At 35.9% G+C, this 24,244-nt stretch overlaps 1 protein-coding gene across 1 annotated transcript; it reads left to right on the top strand.

Moving 5' to 3' along the window:
* The first annotated feature begins 2,822 nt into the window (after positions 1 to 2,822).
* Positions 2,823 to 18,245, top strand: LOC129758696 (probable cytochrome P450 28d1). The gene is made up of 4 exons (XM_055756289.1): positions 2,823 to 3,073; positions 3,152 to 3,398; positions 17,030 to 17,657; positions 17,717 to 18,245. Exons 1-4 carry the CDS (start codon positions 2,886 to 2,888, stop codon positions 18,154 to 18,156), a joined length of 1,503 nt encoding a protein of 500 aa, XP_055612264.1. The 5' UTR covers positions 2,823 to 2,885; the 3' UTR covers positions 18,157 to 18,245.
* The last annotated feature ends 5,999 nt before the right edge of the window (positions 18,246 to 24,244 follow it).

The raw sequence follows: 24,244 nt of genomic DNA, 5'->3' as shown, positions 1-24,244 counted from the left end.
ACTCTGGTATTGCATATCATCCAGGCGCATAGCTCGATTCATACGTGGATTTATTTTCTATTTATTCGACGTTTCTGTCAAGTTTAAATTTTAAAATTGCCGAACCGTCAATTTAATAGGTTAATAATATATTACGATGATAAATCTAATTTTTTCATCGATTTTGGATAAAAAATGGTGGCTCGGATTACGCGAAAGCTTTGTTAAGCGGAGTTCTACTCTACCTGTTTCGTGCTATCTGAGGTGGCACCGAGATATTTCAATTTAATCAAATACTGTTTATCTTGGAGGTTATGTGGATTACATGACAATCATAAAATTTCTTTAGAAATATTCTTGTACTTTACCTAAATTTTGTGCATATAGATTACTGTTTGCATAATCAAAGGCGCTTATCGCGCTCACTGTTTTAAACGACTTAAAATACATGTTTATTAAAACAAAAAGTTAAAGTAATTTGTTGTAAGCTAAGGCCGTACGAACGGGAGGGGGGGGTTTAGGGGTTTAACCCCCCCCCCCATGAAGATTTTTCCCAAGAAAATTTTTCACCGTTGTAACGGTAAATTACTTGATCTCAAATGTATTTGAAAATAAGTATTAACAAGCAAGTCAGAAATTTGTCTCGCCTTCGGCGGAATTAAGCCTTAAATCACCCTTGGCTTGAGACATTTCGATCTACGACACTATTTGACGTTAACGAATTGAAACTTAATTACAATAAATCTTTTGTATAGGAACTCAAAACTTGAAGACATACAAAAACCTTACCTGCCTACCTATTCAGAATGGGTTTTTATTAAGAAGTGTAACTAAATAGGAATAGAGTTTGAGACGAACAATTTTTTAAATTTAAAATAATGGATTATTTCTTTACTAATGTTATGCTGAAGCAGAAGAAACCAATTTCAGGCTAAATTTTATTTCGTGTTTTTTGTTCCTCTAAATGCTCAACACATCACATAATTTACACAAGGCCACAAAATTTACGTTTTTCTGAGGTGCAATGAATTCAAAAGGTAGTTTTGACTAATTTGGGACCCTGAATCTAAATATGCAATATTTCTATCAGCTTTTGTTATTGAAATGACTTTTGAAAATAAGTAAAAAGTATTTGAGAAATTTCTGCACTTTATTGAACAAAAATTTTAATAAAAAACGTATAATTTAAAAAGTTCAAAATGTATCATCAACTTTCCACAAGACCTCAAGTAATTTTGAGTTCTGCGAAAAAAGTAATGGAAATGTTATGTTTTTTCTTACTTATTCTCATATATCAAACTTTAAAGAAGATCAAAACTAAACTGAATTTTAGATATTTTGAGCTTACGTGTAACTTTTTTGCAGGTTTCAACAAATATGATATATAAAATCTAGTGTTTTGTTACACTTTTTGAAGTAATGTCAAAAATACTTGTAGTGAAATCTTTCATTTTGCTGAATTTTACTTGGACAATTATTTGAAAATTCAGATTTGTTTAAAACTCTGTGTTTTGGAAACGATTATTTTTAATATGCTTGGAAATTTTTATGAAACAAATTTCTAGTTCAGAATAAAGAACATCATTTGAAATAAATAATCAATGACTTACTGAAATTTTTAAACTACCATTGTGATATGATTTGAAAATTTTGTTTTTTTATCAGTCCAGTTTTTTAGTGTGGTAATCATAAGTGAGAAACGGTGTTAGAAATTCCTTTCCTTTTTTATTGATTATTTTTGGAATTGTTATTATTTTTAGCTAAATTTGAATTTCGAAAACCCCCACCATGGACGGGCCCTTCGCACGGGCCTGTTGTAAGCTGTATTCTTTTCTTAGTTTTTGCATCAGGTGGTGAAACAACTTCATCAAATGGAAGAAATACGTTGTTTTTTCTGATTAAATGTCTTTCAACATAAAAGAGTACACAGTACACAAAAAGAAGAGTACGCCCATTTCTCGATCGAAACAGAGTAGGTACATGTGCTCTTAAAAGAGTACGTATGGCATCCCTAGTTACGATGATATTTCAGTTTCGCCAAATCCATTTATTATCCGGTCATTCAGGGAAAACTTCTATGTGTTGCATAAATCTAGGGTAAGAAAAATCTAAAGAAATATTTATACGCCAGCTCACTCAACCTTTAGCGACGAAATAGTTTCAAAACCAAACATGAATTGCTATCAATCAGCGAATTATCGTTTTTTCCGACCCTGGTTAACTTATTTGGCTCCTAACTGAAGGATTAAGTATTTTTTTTTTGTTTCGATTATAGTCGCTTTATCACCTTTAAGGATGATTAATCCCTCTTCCAACCGTGTCTTTTTACCATCTTTATGGCATTCGCGACTTGTACATTATTTTTCGCCTTCCTGGATAGGAGTTAACCAACATAAACTGAAACTTATCGTTAGCGCCAAATGAACGGCTTTTTGTTAGCTTTACCCCTTTATTTATACAGTTACTAATCGTTTTTTTTTAAATATGTGCGTATACCGTCATTTGGATTTTATAACTTTTCTACATCTCAAACTTAAATACTGAGAAGCATAAAATCTCTGCATACATTAAGGCGTAAAAATACGTAGTTGATGTCTTAAACACACGTTTGTTGCAAAACAATCATATTACAGTATGTGGGAACGACAATAACAAATTTCTCTTAAAAAATTTATCAGAACGGACTGGTTAATCGATCGCACTAAACAGACGAAAAGCTGAACGAAATGGTATTCCATAGGTGAAGTGACGAGGCGCCTAATTACCGTGTGCTTTAATCGGGTTTGAAGCGCGTTGCACCGAGTACAATCGTTGGAGAGTGCATACTAGTTCGGTTCCAGCAGCAGCAGTACACGGGTGATATTTCTGGAGGCTGCATCAGTAATCAATAAAGCTGAAAATTAGCAATGGTTCTTTTAACATTTGGCCTAATCGTGCTGGCGGGCGTGTTCTTTTATCACTGGTTAACATGGAACTTTGACTATTGGCAAAAACGTGGAATTATCGGCCCCAAACCCACTGCAGCTTTTGGAAATTTCAAAGGTTTAACACTTGGAACGGAGCATGTTGCTTACGAGTTGGAAAAAATTTACTGGTAATTATAGCTGCGCTGTGATCATCAATGACTAACTGCTGCCTACGTACATGTAATTAGATGCTTGCATTTGTGTAGGAAATTCAAGGGAAGCGCGAACTTTGCAGGCGTTTTCCGTGGCCGGTCGCCTAGACTTTTTGTCCTGAAAGCAGAAACGGCCAAAGATGTTCTGATCAAATATTTCCGCAATTTCCACGACAATGAATTTGCAGCCGGAGTTGATAAACAGCAAGATCCAATTATCGGGCGTAATCCGTTCATGCAGTCCGGTGACGAATGGAAGGCGACTCGGGGAGCAATTACGCCGGCCTTTACAACTTCTAGGGTGAGTATGAAGAGGTGATTAAATTATAGCTTCCGCTATTTGTCGCTGATAAAATTTAATACATCTGATCTTAACATATTGGTCAATCCATATGAAAATTTTGATTTCAGTTCTCCTAACCATATTTATCGTTAGATGTGGGGAGTTTGCAGGAGTTTGAAATTCGATAAAACATTCAAATACTCAAGTAAGATTCTTCAGAAAGACATACTGTCAACTGGGGCAACATGCAACACTTTTCAACTTCAATGGCTTCTAAAATCTTGATGCTTACACATAATCATAACTTTTTTACATCAAAAGTTTTAAGGTTAAATGAACACCAAACTGACATAGCCAGAAAAATTATTGGTTTTACCAGCTATTTTTAAGTTTACAAAAACAAGCGATTTTCACCCTACTAAAAAAAGGGGTAAGTTGCAACAAACTCTGTTATTAATGAAAAATCAAATGAAGACGTTTGAAAATTTATAGTTTTTGATACATTTGTGCTGTCATAACGCATAAAGCGCCAATTGCAGTAATTTTTGGTTTTGTTCGAACTAAATTTTAAATTTTTTTTGTCAAAAATGTTTTTAAGAAGAAAGTGTTAATCTGCTGCATACATTTAGGGGTAAAAAATTTTACAAAATATTCTATAAGCTTAAATCGTGAAAATATATCTTAGGATGGATGAAATTTTAATGTAAACAAACGCATAATGCAGAACAATCATATCCCAACATATGGAAACGCGATTTATGAGGTTTAGTTCTTATTTGCATTTTGCCCCAGAGAGCTAACTGAATTATAAAAATATTAATTTAAAAAAAAAATTGTGATTGCCCGAAAAAATTTCTTACCCCAACAGTGGATAATGAAAACAATATAAAGTTTGTAGTGATATCATTAAGCCAATCCGTCATACTAGGTAAAGATTTTTATGGCATCGACAAATGTAATAATTTGTACATCTATTTTTCGATTTTTTAAATTTTTTATGAAAATCAAGATCTTTTAAAAACTCTCTCACGATATCAAAAACTATGTCATCATCAATTTGTTATCATTCAATGATAACTTTATTACAGTATATTGAAATAATAATCGAATGAGTATTGTGGTATACAAATGTTGTATCTAACTCCACTTTGGATGATGCCCCGTTTGACGGTACGAAGGCATTTTTAAGGGCTTCCAGTCAGATTCTAGTAATGTTACATCTAATTTCTTGATTTTATCTCAAACTGACCTGAAATTATGAATAGGTATAAGTGGTTAGGGGCCTGCTCAATGCTCACATACGACTGATTTGATTGGCATTTACTTTATTTCTATTTAGGGGAGAATGGGGATACTTGATCCCCTTTTCTTATTTTCATCATATTTTTTAGGAAAAATTTATCATCTTGTCGTCTTGTGCATTTTCTGACAGCGTGTAATTTCAAGTTTAGGGGAGATGAGAGCATAACGAGCACCCAGGGAATAATGAGCACTCCTTTTTTCTACATAGGTACGTATTTTCTTAAACATATTTTCATAAGGACTTGTTTCGTACTACACATAGTATTAATTTTTCACCAAAAAAGAAATATCCTTTTCATCTTTACAGAAATATTAAATAATAACCAGCTAGGTTCTCAAGTGACGAAAATATTATAATTTGAGCACCACCAAATAAGCTTTTATGACCTTTAAATCATCTTGATCTGAAATGTATGCACTGCAACATGATCTACACATTGTTTCTCAATTTTCAACATCATAAAATTTTTGATTTTTCACTTTAATCAATTTTAAAACGCTTTTTTACTTTAATTTGTTCACTAGAGGCGAACAGAGCACTATCAATGAAGGCATAATGAGCATTTTCTGCCGGGGAATCTAGCAGCGAATTCAACTCGATGAAGTCAACTGAATAATAGAGCTACAGCTTGGCTTGTTTCGTATGTCGATTTAGCCTATTGGTAAGATGTCGAAGAGGTAATCAGTAGGCTCGAGTTCGATTCCTGTTGGAGGGGATTTTTTTTTCTTGCACATACCATTCATGATTGATTTTTTTTATTGTTACATTATACAGCTAATAGCATCAAAGCATCATCCGTCAAACAAAACACCAGAAACATAATGTATGAGCATGTGTTCATTCTTTGAATTCTACAAACAGACCTAGATTATTTTGTTATTTCTTTGATTGGTGAATCTACGCCTCACCGTTTAGTGCAATCATGATCATGAATGATAAATGAAAAAAAAATCCCTTCGACCAGGAATCGAGCCTACTGAGCCTGGCTGAGAGGTAAAGACATCTTACCAATAGGCCAAATCGTCAGACGATACAAGTCAGGCTGTAGCTCTATTACTCAGTTGACTTCATCGAGTCGAATTTGCTGCTAGAATCCCCGGCAGAAAACGCTCATTATGCGTTCTCATTATGCCTCTGCAGTGACTAGTTTTCAGCTTTCGGCGAAAAAATTCAAAATGCATTTTTAAACGTTTTTATCTACTTTTTCAAGTTTCATCCAATTAGTCAATAGTGTCAATGAGTGTCTGAACACAAAACAATGATGTAATTCACATATTACAGCTGTTCTCTATGGTTAAATAAGCGTTTTCCTTAAGGTGGCCATTATGCCCCCATCTCCCCTATATGCTCCAAAACTAGAACGATACATAAACCCGTAGATGTACTAGAGGCATTTTCGTGAGACAAAAACAATTCTGAACTATTTTTAAACTGTGACCCAAAGATGGGTCTTGACTCAAACATTCAGTCAGCGAAACTTTTTTTGTAAAGAAATGAATCCAACTTAGATGAAATTTCAGGGACTAGAAAGGGAAAATTGATGTTGAAAAACATGCGAAAAAAATTCGCCTTGTCTCCCGGTGAGACTTGAACCCACATCTTGCGCCTCTCCGGGGCCCATGTATTAACATTCTACTACAGGAGACCAACCTGGCGTATGAATATTATACTGGTTGAGTGTCGACGTCTATCGGAATGAAGGGAATAGTTGCAAATCTTGCCGTGCCTAAAATATCCAAATTTGAGTCCAACTACCGTAAGATGAAAAGATGGGAATAGAAATAGACCAAGAAAAATGATTATGATCACATGGGAGAACTATTCCCTTCATTCCGATAGACGTCGACACTCAACCAGTATAATATTCATACGCCAGGTTGGTCTCCTGTAGTAGAATGTTAATACATGGGCCCCGGAGAGGCGCAAGATGTGGGTTCAAGTCTCACCGGGAGACAAGGCGAATTTTTTTCGCATGTTTTTCAGCATCAATTTTCCCTTTCTAGTCCCTGAAATTTCATCTAAGTTGGATTCATTTCTTTACAAAAAAAAACAATTCTGAACTTTTAAAGTTGCAGGAGACTTGATCCTTCACTAAAGGAGACTTGATCCTTGAAACAGAATGCCCTGACCCTAAGTAAAACTAAAACAAAATCCAAAGATAAAAGGTCCATTGACTATCTTTTGCCATATTTGTTCTAATTTCACAGTTTGTAAGTCAAAGAGATTTCTAAAAGTTTATCTACTACCCAAAAGTTATTGCATACTTTTAGGGGCAATTTTCTTGTTATTAGATAAATACAGTATATTGAGTTCTATTTAACAGATAATTACTGTATAAATATGAGTTATTGAACAAATATTGGTAATTTCGCGATATCCTATGACCACGATCCATTTAGAAGAAAAATACTTATTTTTGGACTCTACGAATGAATTAGACCAATAACAAACATTTTGGAAAACTTTTTCTAAAAAAAATTGAGAGTTTACTATTGCTTTGAAAATACAGCATTATGAAGTTCATATTAAACGATTGACATATTGGGATAAAAAGTTTAATTATATTTTTTTCATGTGGGAAACATTTTATACAAAGTGGTAAAAAAGATCTCCAAATCACAAAGTTCAATAACTCGAAAAACAGAATTTCAGAGTACCGTGAAAGCACCAGTTCTCAACGCTTTGGAAAATTCATTTGTAATGTAAATTTAAAATGAAACCTGCTGGGACGTGGTTTTTTGATGCTCTTTAAGGGAAAAATACTTTTTGAAAAAATTTTATGTTAGTTTTGATTGAAATTTTAATAAAATCAACATAATCAAGCATTTGATTGGTAAAGAAAAAAAATGTTTGATGAAAAACCAGCTTTTTATGCTTCTTCTGAACACTATGTCTCAGAATCCCTTTTACACTTGAAACTCAGTGCAACGCCTTCCAGTTGTCCGATTCCGCTCAAATTTGGCATATGGCCTTCTTATGATTCCGTTAATCCAAGTCTTTTTTTGCAAGTAATTTGGTTTTAAAGTAGGTATTTATTAAGACAAATTTGATAAATTAAATAAAAAATATCCATAATTGTGATTTTTATCAAGAATTAAACCGAGAATAGCTCTTCATACAATGATACAAACAACATGTTTTGTTCAGCAAAGTTTAACCGCACAAAAATCCGCATCTTTTGGTGGCATTGATATCAAAAATATTTTACGCTCGGTACACATTTTGATAGTTAAATACGAAATTTTTGGACCAAACAATATTTTTTTCATGAAAATAGCTTGCTTGTTTTCCATTTTGACACAAATTTGGTTCATTTTTCATTTTTAACGTGTAGTATTTAATCTAAACAAAATTGAAAAAAATATAAAATATATGAATTTTGTGAAAGTATTTGAATCCAGAATTTATCTAAAATCAAATATTTTGAAAATGGACTTTTTTTCAAAGATTGCGCTTACGGAACCTCTAAACATGATTTTTTTAGTCGGCCCCATACAAAAGTTTGTTCTCCACATCCTAATCTACCATTTGGAGGGTGAGCCCCCAGATTCCCAGACATTATGCAATTTTGGGACACTCTAATACTCATATGCACCTTGTACCAATCGCCGCGCACTTTTCAACTTACCATTTTTTCATAAAATAATGTTCCCAAACCGGTTTAAATGTTATTTTTATAACCCTGAGGTTAAATATAATCATTCAGGGTAAGATTTAAGTGAAATCAGTTTCTGAACCGTTTTTTTCATTTTTTGTTCTTATTTGCAGCAATTTCTTTTATTAATTCGTTTAATGATTCTTGCTTCTTTTTTTAATTCATTTCTCCGTTTCTTCTTTGTTCTTTCCCTCATTTATCCGTGTAACATATTCATCGTAAGATTTGCTGGTAGCCACAGAAGGAGGTTGCAACCTGGGTTTGCTCAATCCTTTACGGGGAGAAGAAGAATCTTCAAGAGTTTCTATATCGCATTCGGTTTTATAAGTGGTTTCGATACAGGTGGGCTTGTTGTCTTCGATTTCAAATCCCTTCACTGAAGTACTGGATGGGTTTGAAATAACTTCGAATTAATAAGCACCTGTAAAAAAAAGAATAAATACAGATATTCTCACAAACGGTCTAAAAATACCTCTAAGTTTTTTCCACAATAGAAAAAGTTGTCTATCTTCAAGTGGAACATCCCAAACCGCATTGTGTTCTTGTTGTATAAATAACTGAATCTGCGTGGCAGTCAAATAAGGTTCCAAACCATTAAGCAGGATGTCCGGTGAAGTTTCCTTCACGCTCGAAAATAATTAACCAATTATCGTTAAAAAGTAACCTTTTTCACACCTTTCCTTTAAGTGATTTTTTGACTTTTTCCATAGAAGTCATTTTTTACCTTCTTTTGAGAAGTGAGATTGAACCAAAAGATAAAATTGCCGAGAAGTTGGAAAATGGTTACTGTTGAACCACATTTTGAAGGGGGGTTTCTAGTACCTATTTCATTAAAGAAAATTGATTTGTTGATTTTTAAAGGATTTACCGTAAAACGGGGCATCATGCAAAAGCAGGGTTAGATGCAACATTTGTATACCACAACACTCATTCAATTTTTATTTCAATATATGTACTGTAATAAAGTTATCATTAAATGATAACAAATTGATGATGACAAAGTTTTTAACATCGTGAAGGAGTTTTTTAAAGATTTTGATTGACATAAAAAAATTTAAAAATCGTGCAATAAATGTACAAATTTTTACATTTTTCGATGCCGTAAAAAACTTTACATAATATGACGGATTGGCTTAATGATATCACCTACAAACTTTATATTGCTTTCATTATGCCATACTAACACTATTGGTGTATAAATATTTTTCGGACAATCACCAAATTTTTTTAGATAAATATTCTTATAATTCAGTTAGCTGTCTGGGGCAAAATGCAACAAAATGCAAATCAGAACTAAATCTCATAAATGGCGTTTCCATATGCTGGGATATGATTGTTTTGCATTATGCGTTTGTTAACATTAAAACTTCATCCATCCTAAGATTTATTTTCATGATTTAAGCTTAAAGAATATTTTCACCCTTATTCTGGTTTTCGTTCGAATGGCATTCGTTCGAAAGTTTCTCCAATTTCTATTCTTGTTTTCGATCGAACGTATAAGTACAGTTCGATCTTTCGAACATAGTTCGTTCGAACGAATGAATGCATTCTCGTTTTCGATCGAACGTATTTTTGCTACCGCCTTTCAAACGCAAGTCTTATGCTGCGAATCGCGGGCGTTGAATTGAAAAACTCCCATAAGATGCAAACATATTTTGTACAAAATTGAAAGGAAATAGGAGAAAAAATGAACATAAGGAAATTCTGATTTAAAACTTATTAAGCCAACAGTTGGCGGAAATTTTTGTTATTGAATAAGACCGGTTATGGACGTTTGAATTATTTAACTTTTGTGGGGTCAATGTCACGAAATTTCAATAAAAAAAATCAAATCGAAATATGTAGATCATTTTTATTACAGGAATTGTCTAGTTTTATATCGATTTTCACATCGAGTCCCGTACATCATAGGCGGAACAACTTTTCAGCCGAAACAGAGAATCACTAACACCGGCTGGTATCGACTCCGGTTCCATCTCGTAAATACTTGTTTTAGCTGCTACTGGTGGTTTTGGCAGGCAAGATCCATTTTTTGATAAAATTCGCCTCGTCTCTAAGGCGCTTGCGAGGTTTCTCTTTAGTAAATACTTCAATCCGACGGGAAAAATTTCACAGTATCACCAAACGAAATCGATTGTTTACATCGTAATAGTCCTATTTGCCGCTGGTATTGTTCGTGAAATTATGCTGGTTGTTTCGCCAACACTTTTCAGTTTTGGGACAATTAACCTAAAAAACGAGCATGTGCGTCGACTGGCTGCCAGTTTTTTGTACCGAGAGTTTTTGAGGTTAATTGTCCCGTCTCATCTGTACACGCTCGGCAAGTGTGCGTAAGAAATGTCAAAAACAACTCTATAGCTGGCGAGAAATGTCAATTTGAAACGCAGGGCTGCCTAAAAATTTCGGATTTCATCTGGTAACACCAACCTCGAACGTATCGCGTTCGAACGAAAACAAGAATAGCTTTTTCGAATTCGTTCGAAAGTATCCGTTCGAACGAAAGTCAGATACGCCGTAAACAAGAATAAGGGTGTTTGTAGTATTTTTTACCCCTAAATGTATGCAGCACATTAACACTTTTCTCTTAAAAAAATTTTTGAGAGAAAAACTGTAAAATTTAATTCGAACAAAACAAAAAATTTATGCAATTGGTGCTTCATGTGTTATGACATCACAAATGTATCAAAAACTATAAATTTTCAAACGTTTTCATTTGATTTTTCATTAATTACAGAGTTTGTTGCAACTTACCCCTTTTTCTTAGTAGGGTGAAAATCGCATGTTTTTGTAAATTTAAAAATAACTGGTAAACCCAATTATTTTTCTGACTACGTTAGTTTGGTGATCCATCAACCTTAAAACTTTTGATGTACAAGAGGTATGATTATCTGCAAGCATTAATATTTTGGAAGCCATTGAAGTTGAAAAGTGTTGTATGTTGCCCCAGTTGACGGTACTTTTATTTCTTATTTTATTCATAAACAAATGGTATGTCTAGTAATTGTGTGTCATTGATGGTGTGTCTGGTGATGATGTATCTAGTTCTGGTTTGTCAATCATCTCACCGGCGTTCTTGGAAGCGTTGTCCTCGTAACTCGTAACCGAGATTGATGATGGCATTCGTAAGCTAAACAGGCCGGATACGCTGGGCTGGACATGTTGCGAGAATGCCGGACGACTGTCCTGCAAAACAGGTGTTCGCTACGAATCCGGTAGGAACAAGACGAGCGGGGGCGCAACGAGCGAGGTGGTTAGACCAAGTGGAGCGTGATCTGGCGAACGTGGGGTGCCCGAGAAATTGGAGAACGGTTGCTATGAACCGAGTGAATTTTAGGAATTATGTTCGTCAAGTTATGTCGTGAGACGGAATACTATGTAAATAAAATAAAATAAATAAAAAAAAATAAGCTAAACAGCATCAAACAGGTGTGGTGGCAAATGGTCAACCGAATGGCACACCATGACGACTGTTCTTGCTGTTTACAGACGCTGCAAGTTCCGTACCAGGTCACTGATGACCTGATGCTGAGATTGTTGGCGGATCACCTCGAATCAAGCGAGCAACACTACCTCAGCCTTCCCGTGAAACTGCTGTGCTCCGACACCTACCGGTCTGGCCTGCTTCGTTTCTTCTACTCTTCCATAAAATTCATCCATCTCTTCCCGTTCTGGAGGGTAAAGCTGCCAAAAGAAAAATTGCAGTTTTTTTTCGCTGTAATCAAATTAGCAGGTTATACTTACTGAAACTTTTTCCAAATATTTCGTGCCGCAATATCGACTGCAAATATCGAAGCTATCGTTTTTTCCGGTAGTCCCACCTGCTTCAGCTCCCTTCGGATTATACGGAAAATGACCGTACCAGAATTATTGTTTGTAAGCATAGCATCACTACACCAGATTGCAGCAGGTACATGTTGCAAGTACAGTTGCAACTCCCGATTACCATGAGGATCCTGAGATTTCGGCATCCTATTGAGGAGGAAAAAATCTTCATTAGATTGAATTCCGTTTTTTTTTAAATATTATACCTACTAACTTTTCTGAACTATCTATATAGAGGATGTTCGTAGAACCGTTTTCACTGGCGCAAAATAAATACTGAAAAAAGATAATTTGCTTTTTTTGCTAATAAAACGCACCCGGACCCTGCTGCAGAACCAATCATATTAAAAATGGTGGCGTTGAAATGCCAAATTTTTCAACCATTTATTGGTTTTCATTCGAGAACTACCAAAATGGTTCAAAATTCAAGAAGAAAAATTATTAAAAAATAACCATATTGGCAATTTTTCAGTAAAAATCATTAAATGGTTATTTTTCATCCATAAATGGTTATTTTTAAATGAGCGTGTTTGGAGAAATTTGTTAAGTTTGTGTTCCCTTGTCGATTGCCGTTCTACAATTTAGAGTCTCTTGGGAGACAGTGGAATTTGTTGCCACAAGAGAATAATAATCAATTGCATCTGGATCGAACGGAAACAATCCGCATTTTCTAAATCCGTTCCTTAGTATTTGTTGAATGTTCTTCTTATTATCCGTTGTGCGTTTCAGAAGTAGAGCAATGTCCTTTCTTGGAAGATTTTCTTCTGCATTGGATATTCTCCACTCGATTAGTAATTTGGTCTATTGTGCTTTCAAAGGTCGGAAAAAAGACACGTCGAGGGGTTGTGTAATTTGTGTTGAATTTGGGGGTAGGCAAATAAGAATTATTTTATTCTCCCTGCAGAGCTCTACGGTTGGTGCGGAAACATGTAACCGATGACCATCAACAAACACGACCATAGGAAGCATAATCTTTTGATTGATTACCCAAGGAATAAATATGTCTCTCAGGTACAGGAAATACGAGTCCTGAGTCATCCAACCGGTGTTCGTTTTACCTGCAGCCCATCCTTCCGGGAGGTTTTTATAAATGTTTCCCGGCATTCTTTTTTTTATATGGGAAAAGCACCATAGTAGGTGCTAACTTCCCATCTGCAGTACCGGAAAACAAGGCGCAGTAGGATTCCTTGTCCGAGTTACCAACTCTTGCGTGGACATATGGCATTCCAACCTTTGCTAAAATCACCTCCTTCGTGGGAACTGTCCGCACTGCTGTTTCGTCCATATTTGCGATACGAGATGGATCCAAAAAAACATCTTCGAACCTCTCAGCGGTCACGAATGTATTTATCTCGGAGAACCAATCCCGAATCATTTTCTCCGTCACCATTGCCCGATGCTTCGGTAAGGGTGTCGGTATCCGCCTTGAAATATTCGGATTCCGTTTTAAAAAAACGCATCCATGATCGTCCGGGAAGATCATTCGGGAAGATTTTTTTCCTTTTTCGTTCTTGCAAAATTGGACACACATACCCGGACTGTCTGAGTGTTCACAGTTCACGGGAAAACCTGTTCGCGCTGATTGGGTAATCCAATTACAAATATTTAACTCCTCGTCCTGGCTGAGCAATGTGTTCGGTCCAAATTTGTTTTTTTTTTTGGTACCGATTTTTGAGGCGATCACGTAACGTATTGGGCGGAATATTATTCCGTTTGGCTGCCTGGCGAATTGATTCTCCTCTTTTTACGCTTTCGATAGCCTTTTCCATATTCGCTGTTCTCGACGACATTCTGCCCGGGGATAGAAACATCTGTTTATAATGTGTACCAATGGCCGTGAACAACAAAATTGGTGATTTTATCACTTCAAAATCGTATTTTTCATTGCACCTTTTTTCAAACAACACTTTAAATGTCAACAATCTACTTACCTATCAGCAAAAGGGTAAAAAAGACGATTTCAGCACTAAAAACCTTTGTTTAAAAAACCGACTCGCTTAGCTCGTTCACTAACAACAACAACAAAAATGGCCGCTGTAAGAAATGGTTTTTGTTTTTATTTTTTTCCGAGCCACGTAAACAACAAAGAAGTGTAAATATAACGTCAGTACAGTGGAAAATACTTGTTGTATAAGAAAAAGTGTGACTTTTAAGTTCATTTGATCGATTTCGGGAAATATATCTGATTAAAGTTGAAAGTGCGCGGCCATTGGCCATATTCACCTGAATCCGTCATTAAGCTTGCTCCCTAGTAGTGGAAACTCAAATTTAAACAAAAATCGAATTACAGAGATATAAATTGCATATAGATTATACTACACGGAAAATAAAAAAAAAGGTAAAATCTACCTTTTTGCGAGGTGAATTTTTTCCACCCCTCTTTCGAGGTAAATTTTACCTTTTTTTCATTCACCTAGCAAAAAGGTAAATTTTACCTTTTTTAAATTTACCTAGCAAAAAGGTAAATTTTACCTTTTTCGCATTCACCTAGCAAAATAGTAAATAATACCGTTTTCCCATTTACTGATTTAAAAGGTAAATGCTGGTTGGTTTGATTGTTTTCTTCAATAAGAATTATAAAAATACAAAATTCTTTCAAAAATGATATTTGTTGGAGATAAATAGGAACTGGTAATTCGGCTTCGCGTTCTTCTGAGCCGCTATGGCCGCTGAATCCACCTGCGTTGCGTACATTCATGGCCTCCTCCGTTCGACTAATCCGGTCAGGTTCGGCTTTTCCGGCTGGAGGATGACGTGGAATACACCTCAAAGCTCTATGGGCCGATCTGAAACAAAATCAATTGTATCATGACGAGAACCAACTAAATGATATTTAAGAACACTTGCCATTCTATTCCGATTTTCACATATTAGGCACAAAGCAAAACTTGTTCCTAGAATGACAAAACAGCTTAACCTCAATGAACGGGTTCGTCGAATAGTTACTTTTTTTTCAGAAGAATTTGTTTGGCTCAATCCAGGTCAATTACACCTCGCTACGAGGTAAGTTTTACCTTATTTGGATTTACTTTTTTTCCTAGGTGAATTATACTTTTTTATCGAGCTCAATTCAGGTAAACTTCACCTCGCTACGAGGTAAGATTTACCTTTTTTGGATTCACCTTTTTTCTCGGTGAATTGTACCTTTTTTAAAACCTCGATTCAGGTAAATTTTACCTCACTGTGAGGTGAGTTTCACCTCGAAGAGGTAGAAGTTACCATTTTGGCTTTCACGAGCGTTCACCTTTGCTAACTCGGTAAATTTTACCTTTTTATTATTTTCTGTGTATATTTTATAATAAATTCTTTCGAGTTCGATAGAAATCTTTCTTTTTTTTAGGAACTCAAGACAGGCAAGTCAAGCATTAAATTCCCGGTATGTTTCGTAAAAGGTTTCCGCGGTTACCCATAGTAGATTCCCAAACAAAACGAACAAACCAAACTTAAAACATTGCTACCTGAGGACATAACAAACATTTTTCGGGTTCTTGAATTCAAGGGTTTCCAAAGTGAATGAGTCAGATTAATTGTTTTCGCTAATTTCATACCAAGCAGGGAGATTCAATTGAGTGACATTAGTTAGAATTGTACTATCGCATATTTCAAATGCAAGTTATCAATTATGATTTCATATTTGTGAAAAAAATCAAACGAAATCGAACAGACATCATTTGACTAAGTTTCTTAATTTTTGAAATGAAATCAAATTTGAACGTCAATAGAGGAACACATTGACTACTTGATTCGATATCACGTTGAAGGTTGTGATATTACACTTCGCGACGTATTCGCGTTGTGTACATCATTTAGATGTATTATCACAACAGAAATCCGTAATACAACATCATCTCCAGAAATTACATCGTCCATCGTTACATTTTTTTTTTTGCTGTTTTGAGGTCGGAGGAGCTATGAAAAATTCCAATAATCTTCAATTGGTAATGTTTTGGACAGGCTTGCGACATGATGGTTTTGAAACAAAAAATAATTTTGGTAATTACTTTAATTCGCAAGAAAGTTGATCAATTGATTGCCAGAGAATTTATCAGGTAAATTTTATATTACTAACCAGAAAAATCACAACTGACATCAGGTCCCATACATTTTATTTTTTCTTGGCCTGTCAATGCTGTTGTCGTCACTCTTTTCAAAAATTATAAGCTATGGAGCACTATATTTGATGATTAGTTCGAGTTCTCAGAGAACATCAGTTTTTGAGCTGTGGTTTCAACAGTTTCTACCATAGAGTTAAAAAGTATTAGTGCAGATGCAATTTGCTCGTGCGTCGATGAATTCTCCTTTGAACAATGGAAGTTCTATGGCTTCTGATGACTCAATACTGGTTTCAGCTGATGTAGATGGTGCTAGCGTGAACATTTGTTCAGCATCATACATTTCTGACCAAGTGGACTCCTGTTGGCCATAGCTGTTTTCGATTGCTTGGTTCAATTCTAGATTGTTATCATTTGTGGTCCTCAAACAGTTGTTTGCATTACTTGTCTGCAAACCTTTGGAAAAGCATTTTGAGTAATAAACTTTTAAAATTTAAAAATTCAAATCAATTGAAACAAGTTATTACATGTACAATTCACCGCGTTCGCATCAAATGGATAAAGGCCACAGAAACGGAAACCATTGACAATCGTTTCCTTTTTAAATTCTTTACGCAAGGCTTCAGGGAGTATTGTTCCAAAATTTTCCGGGTAGGGTATGCAATATGTTACCGCTGGTAATTTTATTTCTGTCTGTTCTTGTCTTTCTAATGTAACATTTGCGTAAGCCGCTGGCACGAAATATACGCACTTTAACAATTTCATTTAGTGTTTGATTAATTCAAATTTGTACATCTACATGTTATTTTTCTTCCAGATGAAAGCTCTGTATGCATTTGTGGATGATGTGAGCGGTCGACTGGTGACTTATCTCAACAAGAACATCCATACAGCTGTGGACGCACGGGACTTGTGCACAAAATTCACCGTCGATGTGGTTTCCAGTTGTATTTTCGCTACGGATGCTCAATCGTTTACGTCACCCAAACCGGAAATCAGGGAAAACGGAGACCGCTTGCTTCAGCCATCTTTGGGACTGGCATTGAAGCTTTTCATCTTTGGATCTTTTCCTAAGTTGGCAAAGTTTTTTAACATGTCGGTGCTTACCAAAGATGTGGAGCAGTTTTTCATCAATCTCATGGAACAGGCAGTGAATTTCCGCGAATCAAGCCCAAACAAACGATCGGACTATTTGGATTATTTGATTAATCTAAAAAATAAGAAAGAAATAACACTTGTTGATATGGCGGCTCACGGTGTGACGTTTTTCACCGATGGAACCGAGACCTCCAGTCTGGCAATGACCTTTGTTCTGTATGAACTGGCCAAAAATCAAGACGTTCAAAATCGTTTGCGCGAGGAGCTGGAAAGTGCGGTAAATTCTGGTGAAGGGCCTCAGTATGAGGTGCTTCTGGAATTGAGCTACTTGGAACAGATTGTCTGTGGTAAGCTTGAAAATGTTTCTTTTGAGGTTTGGTGAGGCAACTTTTATTTTTATCCACAGAAACACTACGCCTCTGGCCACCAGCCCCTTTCATTTCGAAAATGTGTACCGAACCGACCGAGCTTAACATCAGTGATAATCGTTCGTTGAAAATCGACAAAGAAGTCGGCATAATCATTCCGATCTGGTGCCTTCATCACGATCCGGAGTACTACGAGAATCCCGAAGCTTTTAATCCGGACCGATTTGATCCTGCCCAGGGTGGGACGAAGCGTTTCCGGGAGAAAGGATGCTTCATTCCGTTTGGTGATGGACCACGCCAGTGTTTGGGAATGCGTTTCGCTTTGCTTCAAATCAAACGAGGCATCTGTGAGATTGTCAGGAACTTCCGGATCACTCTGGACCGGAAAACCAAACAGCCGCTGATTCTGGATCGCAAGGCATTCAATTCCACTCCCGATGGAGGAATTTGGTTGCGATTCGAAGCATTAGCTAAGTGAATAGCATCGGTTTTAGAATCTAAGAAAGTTCTACAGTTTGGTGTTTGTTTAAAGATTCAATAAAAATGGTTCATCATAGACATCATGAACTTTATTTTTTTATTTCCAACAAAGCCCTAAACATAGTATCAAATCTACAATTTTCTTGCTGCTTCGCATGTTCTACACAATGTTAGAAACAAAATAATAATCCCTCAAACTAAACCACGTCCGTCTTTGAACGGGTTTTACAAAATTCGACATTAAACCATATTCAATCATTATTTTAATATATTTTCTGCACAAAATGTTTTCCAACATTTTAATCCAACAATTCATACCAATATTTGTATATGCACAACAATATAAGGTTCTTGTCGAGATTGGGAATTACTCCATTTGAGTTATTAGTAGGTTGAAAATAAAGAACATTTTCAAGCATCAACAATCCGCAATCGAAAGAAATTGACCAGACCGAAACTAGAGAAAGGGATTGTTTTTCAAAATTGCGGAGCAAATTGTACGCCGATGTCGAACAAAGAGCTACACCATCAGAAATTAAAGAAGGTAAGCTTAGTTTTCTCTGAAATGATCTCAGAAATAATACATTTGATCGCAGAAATTATAATACTAGGTTTAACTACAGGTCATACAGTGGTTGTTTCAATTCAGAAGAAGAAGAAAACTGATCAAGAAATTTTCAACTGGGGAAAATAGTTGTGATGAAGAAAATGGAAATAAATTTCCAAATATATCTAATACCAGAAAATATTTTACTAAATGAAAGATAACAAAGAATAGCCAAAATTCCGAGGAAATAGGGCGACATGTTGCTATATACTATTTACAGTTAAAGAGTAGGGATAAAAGGTATTGTAGAGATAGGCGATTAATAATAAAGAAAATAAAACTTAAATAAAAACAGAATAATAAGACTAATAAGAAGAAGTCCTTCGAAAACCCACTAAAATGACACAGATTTATGGCTTTATCTCCTTCGTTAGCTTGAATTAAATACTAGCAAAATGTAAGTAATTTTATTATTATTATTATTATTATTATTATTATTATTATTATTATTATTATTATTATTATTATTACTAGCTGACCCGTTGTGCTTTGCTACACCTTCCGAAAATAAATGTAATTTGTAAAAATTTATTCAAATTTAGATTTAAGAGAGCATTTTTTTAAATCAAACATCATCATAGTTCAGAACCATTAACTTTGAAATGAGAGCTGCAGCTGCAGTTCTGAATTGCAATTCAAAGATGGTATATATTATTAATTGAAACTTGATCTCTAAACTCGTTTTTCAAGATCTGACTGTACCCAAAAAACCTTTTCAAATATGGTCCCTTCTTTGAAAAGCTGTTTATCTTAAATTTACATGGGAGCTCTCCCATCTTTTCCAATTTTGTCCCACATTGCTTGAAGAATGTAGGCAAATTTAACAGGCTCGAGTTTACATAATACTTATTGAAAGAAAAAGATTCGATATTGGAATTTATTGCAAATTGTACTTTATGGAGATAGAATTTTAAAACCGATGAATAGTGTGAATCGAGACAGTTTTTTGAGTATATTCCTTAAAGTCTGTATTATTAGCACTTCCTGATAAGCTTTAGGTGGGGTATTTTTGGGAGTTGAAAAAATAAGCTAAAGAAATTTGAAAAAAAAAAAAACGATGAAAAGGATTTTAAAAACCATTTTAAAACAACTTTTTTCACCATCCTCGAAGCAGTTTGAATATCTATCCTTTTTGCGCCAAAATTATGTTAAAAAAATGTTACGCCATATTCCAAACTCGTGGACATGAGACATTATAGCTTGAAGTTTTCCCAAACAGCACTTATCATGGTAATAAATAATATATCAAATTAGTTATGTATTAAATACAGTGCAAATTTCTTTTTTTTTAAATAAATGTACTACGGCAAAAATATAAATATTCAAAAAAATATCAGTTGCAGAAAGTCAAATATTCAATAATGTTGGCAAAAACAAACTTTGAAGTTTACATTTGTCCCGTATATTGGGGCAAGTGTCAATGCAAAGCTTATTTACAGATGCGTCAGAGTAATGGCTTTAAAATGGATTTAATACGTATTCCTGTTTTTTGTTCTATCAAGTTTCACTGATATATCTGCAGTATTCCTGCAATATAAATTTATGTTTGTTACTCCACTTTTAACGAATGCTGTTCAAAGGGAATGACCTTCATTTACAAAGACATTTAAGAATTTTCAACATCCGCTTCAATTTCAACATTCGGAATACCCCTTCTGGTATTTCCAACATATTGAATCGTTTTGAAGATGAATTTCTTAAAAGTTCGACGTTTGCCCTTGCCCCACCGTGTAAATTGACAAAAGGGAATATTGTTTTTAACACTTTAAGGGTAAACTAAAAATTTCTCTTCAAAATTTTGCGTCCAGTTGAATATCAGTTCTAAAGTCTCGCTTTTCAAAAACGAAGCGGATCAAAAGTCTCTTTTATGCAGCCATGTAACACAAAAACACTTTTCATGTTAAGTGCGTACTTGACTTGGTATGTAAGCAAAAAGTACGATGGTTTTTTCAAAATTATTTGAAATAAAAAGCTCCCATTTTCATTTCTAAATTTGTTTCAGCTGTGTATTTGGGCCGAAGTAACAATTTCTAGAAGAAAACATAATTTTTAATTTTTTTTAACAGAAAAAGTTGAACGTTTGAACATGTTCTAATGTTCCTTGAATGAAAAGTCGAATGCTACCTACATTAACACGAACTAAATATGGAAGTATTTTTGCAAATCTTTCAATTGGTTTTGATTCGATTGACAAAATACAAATCCGTTTCACATCTAGGCGTCATTTATTACCACGTGCTGTTTACAAATCAAATAAAAAAGAAAAAACACATCTAGGTTGCATATCGCCCCACGTGTTTGAGAAACAGGCGCCTTATTGTTAAATTTTCCAGCAATCAATGAACAGTGTGCTTTGGTTACTATCCTCTTGCGTCGAGTTTTGCTCGCCCATGGCGACGAAAAACAAACCCCAGGTTGAGAAATACGCGCCTAAATATTCTTACTGATCAGTATGCTAGGCCTGGGTTACTTTCCTTTTGCGTCGTTGTTCGCGACGCCTCGACCATAGAGACGAAAAACAAACCGCCCAACGGAAAAAAAAATCTCAAGAAAATGGATGTCATGACTTTAATTTGTTTCGAAAAACTACAAATTTTGTATGGAAGCCTCTCCTTCCTTAAGTCGGATGGAGTTTTGACTATTACAGAAACCATCCCCGGCCTCAAAAACCCTCAGATGCCAGTTTTGACGATGATCGGTTCAGTAGTTTCCGAGTCTATAGGGAACAGACAGACAGACAAACATTCATTTTTATATATATAGATTATTATTATAATATTTATTCATCGAACATTTTGTTTAAATGAATTAGAATATAGAACAAACATCAATCAGATAGAATTAAATAGACTGGACTGGCGAACACGACGAATAAAACGACTAGCTGGTTTGGGGGCTTGTGATATAGCTCAGTTGGCAAGTTTGTTGTCTCCTGAGCCGATGTCCGCGAGTTCAAGCCCAAGAGTAAACATAGAACACAGTTGTACCGGATAAGTTTTTCAATAACGATCCGCCAACTGTAACGTTGATAAAGTCGCGAATGCCATAAAGATGGTAAAACGACTACAATCGAAACAAAAAAAAAAAGACTAGCTGGTTTATTGAACTGGTGCAGATGTTCAGCGTCCTGGAATACTCGCATCATCGCACTCAATGGCTCATCATAGCCGTAGGATGTTCGGTGGACTCGGTTCGATAGTAACGAGTGAGATCGTAAGGTCCTTAATGGCGCACTAAAGCATATCATTTCCAGCAAGTGTGGTGACTGGACCTCACCGTTCAAAACTTTAGCGACGAATGTTGCTTGTTGAATCCTTCGGCGGCGTTCCAGTGTTTCAATACCCAAAAGCTGGCAGCGATTAGGATAAGCGGGAAGATCCTCAGGATGGTGCCATGGCAGATGTCGTAGGGCGAATCTTAAAAAACGCTTCTGTATGCGCTCAATTCGTAAGATCCAACACAGCTGGTAGGGGGCCCAGACAATTGTAAATGTTCTATTATGGATCGGACGAGTGCACAGTAGAGCGACTTCAAGCACAGCGGATCAGTAAAATCTCGTGCTATTTTTGAAATGAAACCGAGTTGTCGATTGGCTTTATTTATAACGGTTGTTCGATGGCTGTTGAACGTGAGCTGTGCATCAAGGGTAACACCTAGATCGTCAACTTCCAATACCCTTTTAAGATGCTGATGATCGATGCTATAGTCGTGTAAAATGGGTGATTTATTTCGATGGAAGGTTATTACATAGAATTTAGGGATACTAACTGATAACTTATTCAGTCTACACCATTCACTAAACCGATCGAGCAGCGATTGGAGCTGGGCACAATCCTCGGTGCATTCTATTGGGACATATATTTTCAAATCATCAGCATATGCAATCTTAGTTCCATCATCCAAACTGATTATCAGATCGTTGAAAAACAATATAAACAGCAGAGGCCCAAGATTGCTTCCCTGAGGCACCCCAGACCGATTTATGAAAGGAAAGGATATGCTATCACCAAATTTAATTCTGATACACCGATCTGTGAGGAAGGATTCCAACCAAACAACCATGTTCTCATGAACACCAAGTTAAGATAGTTTGGCAAGCAATATTCTGTGATCAATCCTGTCAAATGCAGCCTTGATGTCGGTGTAAACAGCATCTACTTGGTTTTTACACTCCATCTGGTTCAGGCAAAACGATGTGTATTGCAAAAGGTTTGTACTCACCGATCTACCAGGCATAAACCCGTGCTGTTCAGCCGCAATATATAGGGATGAAGCTCGCAATAGAGCGCCACTCACGATGATTTCGAAAAGTTTAGAACCTGCCGACAAACTGGTTATACCTTGATACTGCTTTACGTCTCTTCGATCGCCATTTTTAAACACTGGAAACATAAACGAATTTTTCCATTTTTCAGGAAATTTACGCTGCTGAAAAGATCTGTTGTAAATTCGTGCTGGAGGCATTGAAAGAGCTTCGATGCAGTTTTGGAAGAAACAGTGTCTGAAAACACCGATCGAAAATGCTCTGCAAATAAGTTGCAACAAGTATCCGGAGAGTTACCAATAGCATCATGGTAGAAAACGGAAGTAGGTAAAGAGCTCGTTTTACGTTTTGAGTTTACGAAAGTCCAAAAACTTCGCGGATTACTGCGTAAACTAGATTGTAAGCGTAGGACGTGGAGCTTATATAATGATGCGTTTAGTCTACGGTAAGCGACGCTTGCTGTTTGGAACTGTTGTTGAAAATTCTCTGTTCGATTTTTTCTCAGTCTGCGAGGACAAGCATTTTTTTCCCGTCGTAGTTGCCGCAAGGTGGGCGTGCTCCAAGCGGGTGTCATAGGCGCTTTAAATCTGGGAACGTGCGAATCCAACCAGGTGCAGATCAAGTTGCAGAACGATTCTGTCATAGCATCAACTGATGAGTCTCCGAAAACTGCATCCCAGTCATCACTGTTCAAGTATTGAAAGAGCAACGAAAAGTCTATCTTCCGAAAATTTAAAGGCCTATTCCTAGGTTCGGAGGTTTTTCGAGAACCGTAATTGGTAGACATAGTAGCAGGTAAATCGAAGACGAAGGGTGGGTGATGCAAGTCTATCGGTACGAGTACATCGGGAGCATTTCTAATTACAATTAGTTCCTCACTAGTGATTGCTGATAGCGTTGAATTGATTCAGATTGAGCGAATTCATTCCATCGATCAATGAGGCAGCGGCAGCACTGATGGGTGTAACATTCAAGAGAATCGCACCTGCATCACTCGCCTCCCACAACAAACGAGGTTGGTTATAATCGCCACATACCAAGACGGACTCCTCAGCAGAAGCACGGGTGCACAACTCGCATACGGTGGCCACATGAGACTCCAAAATGTGCATACAATTGCTTTTGTCAGGAGGCACGTATATGGCACAGAAAATATTTTTTTCCCGTTGATATTCGCTGCAACACAGACTTGTTCCAAATCATTCCCGCTATCAG

Source organism: Uranotaenia lowii, chromosome 3, assembly GCF_029784155.1.
Source record: "Uranotaenia lowii strain MFRU-FL chromosome 3, ASM2978415v1, whole genome shotgun sequence".
NCBI lineage: Eukaryota > Metazoa > Arthropoda > Insecta > Diptera > Culicidae > Uranotaenia > Uranotaenia lowii.
The sequence above is the reverse complement of the archived record's forward strand: the minus strand, read 5'-3'. Positions and strand labels throughout refer to the sequence as shown.

What these genes read in the sequence shown, in the direction of transcription:
- LOC129758696 (XM_055756289.1), top strand. Translation starts at nt 2,886, where the DNA reads ATGGTTCTTTTAACATTTGGCCTAATCGTGCTGGCGGGCGTGTTCTTT. An exon ending in CGGCCTTTACAACTTCTAGG is followed by an intron (nt 3,399 to 17,029) that starts GTGAGTATGAAG and finishes TTTTTCTTCCAG; the next exon opens with ATGAAAGCTCTGTATGCATT. An exon ending in CTTGGAACAGATTGTCTGTG is followed by an intron (nt 17,658 to 17,716) that starts GTAAGCTTGAAA and finishes TTTTATCCACAG; the next exon opens with AAACACTACGCCTCTGGCCA.